The sequence below is a fragment of the Salmo salar genome, chromosome ssa05 (genome assembly GCF_905237065.1).
Source record: "Salmo salar chromosome ssa05, Ssal_v3.1, whole genome shotgun sequence".
Taxonomy (NCBI): Eukaryota; Metazoa; Chordata; class Actinopteri; order Salmoniformes; family Salmonidae; genus Salmo; species Salmo salar.
In genome coordinates this window covers 73,914,392-73,920,703 of record NC_059446.1, presented here as the reverse complement: position 1 = coordinate 73,920,703, position 6,312 = coordinate 73,914,392, and the positions used below count along the sequence as shown (strand labels likewise).

Below are 6,312 nucleotides of genomic sequence, written 5' to 3'. Positions count from 1 at the left end.
GCAGAACAGAGCAGAGCAGAGCAGGGTAGAATCTTGTGACCTGACCAGTTCAGAGTTCACCACTTCCTGTCGTCCCCCGGTCATAAGAGCTGTACTATGACAAGGGTTATTAACTCCTCTCTCTCTGTCTATTTCTGTTTGCTCCTCCTCAGTCTAGCCATCTCAACCACTATCAATGTATGCACTGTTTTATGTTGTGTGTGTATGTGGACACCAGTGATGCTTATTGCTTCATACTGGAAATCAATCCCACCTCCTCTTGTCATGTGATGAAGCCCTATATTTCACACCACCATGTGTTATTACCATGTGTTATTGCTATGTGTTATTGCTATGTGTTATAACCATGTGTTATAACACCATGTGTTATAACACCATGTGTTATTGCCATGTGTTATAGCCATGTGTTATAACCATGTGTTATAACCATGTGTTATTACCATGTGTTATTACCATGTGTTATTACCATGTGTTGTTACCATGTGTTGTTACCATGCGTTGTTACCATGCGTTGTTACTATGTGTCATTACCAATCGTTATTATCATGTGTTATTATCATGTGTTATTGCCATTTGTTATTATCATGTGTTATTGCCATTTGTTATTATCATGTGTTATTATCATGTGTTATTATCATGTGTCATTACCAATCGTTATTATCATGTGTTATTATCATGTGTTATTATCATGTGTTATTATCATGTGTCATTACCAATCGTTATTATCATGTGTTATTATCATGTGTTATTGCCATTTGTTATTACCATGTGTTATTACCATGTGTTATTGCTATGTGTTATAACCATGTGTTATTACCATGTGTTGTTACCATGTGTTGTTACCATGCGTTGTTACTATGTGTCATTACCAATCGTTATTATCATGTGTTATTATCATGTGTTATTATCATGTGTTATTACCATGTGTTGTTACCATGCGTTGTTACCATGCGTTGTTACTATGTGTCATTACCAATCGTTATTATCATGTGTTATTATCATGTGTTATTGCCATTTGTTATTATCATGTGTTATTATCATGTGTTATTGCCATTTGTTATTATCATGTGTTATTGCCATTTGTTATTATCATGTGTTATTATCATGTGTTATTATCATGTGTCATTACCAATCGTTATTATCATGTGTTATTATCATGTGTTATTATCATGTGTTATTATCATGTGTCATTACCAATCGTTATTATCATGTGTTATTATCATGTGTTATTGCCATTTGTTATTATCATGCGTTTCTACCTTTAGATTTTGTGGCATAGAGAAAGTTAAGGTATCATACAGGGGAGGTGATATTAATAATATTCTGAGTAAAAGAGAATGTTTTGGGATTTTCACCCTCCAGACATTATTTCCTAAAGGTCTTAATGATGAAATGCCTATGCATGTTATGTTGTGAATTTGAACATGAATTATGTCCCTATATAAGACTACTCTGATATTTTTCGTACGATGTACCCAATGATGAATTAAAACTTGCTATGTCCTCATTGTGGTCTTACAGACGTGTTTAATACGTCTTATTTACACACTTTATTCAAATATTTATGAAATGCATATTGTTATTTGGTAGCACTTATTTGTTTTTCCTTCGCCTCCAACCCCTTTCGATGCATGGAACGGATGTGGGTGGGGCTAGGTCTACATAAGGGTGCTAAATTTAAGAAATTCACAAAAGCTCTGACGAAGGCCGTGAGGCCGATACGTAAACCTTATTAAAGATCAGTGATACTATCGAGCAGTGTGCGGTTTCCTTTTTCCTTCATCTTGTTCAACTGTTGCCATGCACCTGCAAAAAGATTGCTCAGATGTGCGAGTGCCTTTTGAATTTTGAATTATCATGCATGTGTTATTATAATGCGTTAATATCATGCATTATTACCATGTGTTAATATCATGCATTATTACCATGTGTTATTACCATGTGTTATTACCATGTGTTATTATCATGCGTTATTATCATGCATTATTACCATGTGTTATTATCATGCGTTATTACCATGTGTTATTATCATGCGTTTGTACCATGTCTTAGTATCATGCGTTATTATCATGCGTTATTACCATGTGTTATTATCGTGTGTTATTATCGTGTGTTATTATCGTGTGTTATTATCGTGTGTTATTATCGTGTGTTATTACCATGTGTTATTATCATGCGTTATTATCATGCATTATTACCATGTGTTATTATCATGCGTTATTATCATGCATTATTACCATGCGTTATTACCATGCGTTATTACCATGTGTTATTATTGTGTGTTATTATCGTGTGTTATTACCATGTGTTATTATCATGCGTTATTATCATGCATTATTACCATGTGTTATTATCATGCGTTATTATCATGCATTATTACCATGTGTTATTATCATGCGTTATTACCATGTGTTATTATCGTGTGTTATTATCGTGTGTTATTATCATGCGTTATTATCATGCATTATTACCATGTGTTATTATCATGCGTTATTATAATGCGTTATTACCATGTGTTATTATCATGCGTTATTGTCATGTCTTATTACCATGCGTTATTACCATGTGTTATTACCATGTGTTATTACCATGTGTTATTATCATGCGTTATTACATGCGTTATTATCATGCGTTATTATCATGTCTTATTACCATGCGTTATTACCATGTCTTATTACCATGTGTTATTACCATGTGTTATTATCATGAGTTATTACCATGCTTTATTATCATGCGTTATTACCATATGTTATTATCATGCGTTATTGTCATAGCTTATTATCATGCGTTATTACCATGTGTTATTACCATGTGTTATTATCATGCGTTATTACCATGCCTTATGATCATGCGTTAATACCATGTCTTATTATCATGTGTTTGTACCATGTGTAATTATCATTGTTATTACCATGTCTTATTACCATGCATTTGTACCATGTTTTATTACCATGTCTTATTATCATGCGTTTGTACGATGTGTTATTATCATGTGTTATTATCATGTGTTATTATTATGCATTTGTACCATGTGTTATTATCATGTGTTATTATTATGCGTTTGTACCATGTGTTATTATCATGTGTTATTATTATGCATTTGTACTAGAGGTCGACCGATTATGATTTTTCACCGCCGATACCAATTATTGGAGGACCGAAAAAAGCCGATACCGATTAATCGTCCGATTTTTATATATATATTTGTAATAATGACAATTACAACAATAGTGAATGAACACTTATTTTAACTTATTATAATACATCAATAAAATCAATTTAGTCTCAAATAAATAATGAAACATGTTCAATTTGGTTTAAATTATGCAAAAACAATGTGTCGGAGAAGAAAGTAAAAGTGCAATATGTGCCATGTAAAAAAGCTAATGTTTAAGTTCCTTGCTCAGAACATATGAAAGCTGGCGGTTCATCTTAACATGAGTCTTCAATATTCCCAGGTAAGAAGTTGTAAGTTGTAGTTATTATAGGACTATTTCTCTCTATACCATTTGTATTTCATATACCTTTGACTATTGGATGTTCTAATAGGTACTTTAGTATTGCCAGCCTAATCTTGGGAGTTGATAGGCTTGAAGTCATAAACAGCGCAATGCTTGAAGCACAATGAAGAGCAGCTGGCAAATGCAGGAAAGTGCTGTTTGAATGAATGCTTACGAGCCTGCTGCTGCCTACCACTGCTCAGTCAGACTGCTCTATCAAATCATAGACTTAATTATAATATAATAACACACAGAAATACGAGCCTTAGGTCATTAATATGGTCAAATCTGGAAACTATCATTTCGAAAACAAAAAGTTTATTCTTTCAGTGAAATACGGAACCGTTCCGTATTTTATCTAACGGGTGGCATCCATAAGTCTAAATATTGCTGTTACATTGCACAACCTTCAATGTTATGTCATAATTATGTACAATTCTGGCAAATTAATTACGGTCTTTGTTAGGAAGAAATAGTCTTCACACAGTTCGCAACGAGCCAGGCAGCCCAAACTGCTGCATATACCCTGACTCTGCTTGCACAGAACACAAGAGAAGTGACACAATTTCCCTAGTTAAAATAAATTCATGTTAGCAGGCAATATTAACTAAATATGCAGGTTTAAAAATATACACTTGTGTATTGATTTTAAGAAAGGCGTTGATGTTTATGGTTAGGTACACATTGGTGCAACGACAGTGCTTTTTTTCGTGAACGCACTTGTTAAATCACCCGTTTGGCGAAGTAGGCTGTGATTCAATGATAAATTAACAGGCACCGCATCGATTATATGCAACGCAGGACAAGCTAGATAAACTAGTAATATCATCAACCATGTGTAGTTAACTAGTGATTATGTTAAGATTGATTGTTTTTTATAAGATAAGTTTAATGCTGACTAGCACCTTACCTTGGCTCCTTGCTGCACTCGCATAACAGGTAGTCAGCCTGCCACGCAGTCTCCTCGTGGAGTGCAATGTAATCGACCATAATCGGTGTCCAAAAATGCCGATTACTGATTGTTATGAAAACTTGAAATCGGCCCTAATTAATCGGCCATTCCGATTAATCGGTCGACCTCTAGTTTGTACCATGTGTTATGGCTTGTCATGTCTTGTGCTGTTAGTGGATGTTTCCTGGATCAGTATCTAACTAACCTCTCTGTCCCTTCCCCTACCCTTTCTCTCTCTCTCTCTCTTTTCCCTGCCTCTCTCTCTCTCTCCCCCCACCTCTACATCTCCCCCTACCCTCTCTCTATCTCCTCCCCCTTCTCCCCGCTCTTTCTCTCACTCCCCCTACCCCAACCCTCCAGTCTGCCAGTATCCGTGAGGAGCGTGGGGATGAGGTGGAGGTGGAGCTAACAGACAGCCAGAGGAAGCTGACCCTGTCCAGAGAGGAGGTCCAGAGGATGAATCCTCCCAGGTTCAGTAAGGTGGAGGACATGGCTGACCTCACCTGTCTCAACGAGGCCTCCGTCCTACACAACCTCAGAGAGAGATACTACTCTGGCTTGATATACGTCAGTGTACATTACACACATACACACACACACACACACGTGGGTGGGCGCACACACACACACACACACACACACACACACACACACACACACACACACACACACACACACACACACACACACACACACGACACAATAATACATAAACTCAAACTTGCACAGCATACAAGGGAGAAGTGAAAGTCAAAACTGATGTGTGTATGTACAGTATATACAGTTGAAGTCGGAAGTTTACATCCACTTATGTTGGTGTCATTAAAACTCGTTTTTCAACCACTCCACACATTTCTTGTTAACAAACTATAGTTTTGGTAAGTCGGTTAGGACATCTACTTCGTGCATGACACAAGTAATTTTTCCAACAATTGTTTATAGACAGATTATTTCACTTATAATTCACTGTATCACAATTCCAGTGGGTCAGAAGTTTACATACACTAAGTTGACTGTGCCTTTAAACAGCTTGGAAAATTCCAGAAAATTATGTCATGGCTTTAGAAGCTTCTGATAGGCTAATTGACATCATTTGAGTCAACTGGAAGTGTACCTGTGGATGTATTTCAAGGCCTACCTTCAAACTCATTGCCTCTTTGCTTGACATCATGGGAAAATCAAAAGATATCAGCCAAGACCTCAGAAAAAAAAATTGTAGACCTCCACAAGTCTGGTTCATCCTTGGAAGCAATTTCCAAACGCCTGAAGGTACCACGTTCATCTGTACAAACAATAGTACGCGAGGAAAAACACCATGGGACCACGCAGCCGTCATACCGCACATCTCCTAGACATTAATGTACTTTGGTGTGAAAAGTGCAAATCAATCCCAGAACAACAGCAAAGGACCTTGTAAAGATGCTGGAGGAAACAGGTATAAAAGTATCTATATCCACAGTAAAACCAAACCAATGGGTCTTCCAAATGGACAATGACCCCAAGCATACTTCCAAAGTTGTGGCAAAATGGTAAGGACAACAAAGGCAAGGTATTGGAGTGGCTATCACAAAGCCCTGACCTCAATCCTATTGAAAATCTGTTGGCATTACTGAAAAAGCGTGTTCGAGCAAGGAGGTCTACAAACCTGACTCAGTTACCCAACTTATTGTGGGAGCTTGTAGAAGGCTAAACGTTTGACCCAAGTTAAACAGTTTAAAGGCAATGCTACCAAATACTAATTGAGTGTATGTAAACTTCTGAACCACTGGGAATGTGATGAAAGAAATTAAAGCTGAAATAAATTATTTTCTCTACTATTATTCTGACAGTTCACATTCTTAAAATAAAGTGGTAATCCTA

General features: G+C 36.5%; 1 protein-coding gene across 8 annotated transcripts in view; it reads left to right on the top strand.

The window, feature by feature from the left end:
* The window catches only part of myh14 (myosin, heavy chain 14, non-muscle), a 71,911-nt gene that overhangs the window by 4,828 nt on the left and 60,771 nt on the right, over positions 1-6,312 (top strand). For all 8 annotated transcript variants that reach the window (XM_045718838.1, XM_045718836.1, XM_045718837.1 and 5 more), the window contains exon 3: positions 4,813-5,019. In XM_045718838.1, the coding sequence (XP_045574794.1) occupies positions 4,813-5,019 (207 nt within the window). The remainder of the gene's footprint in view (positions 1-4,812; positions 5,020-6,312) is intronic.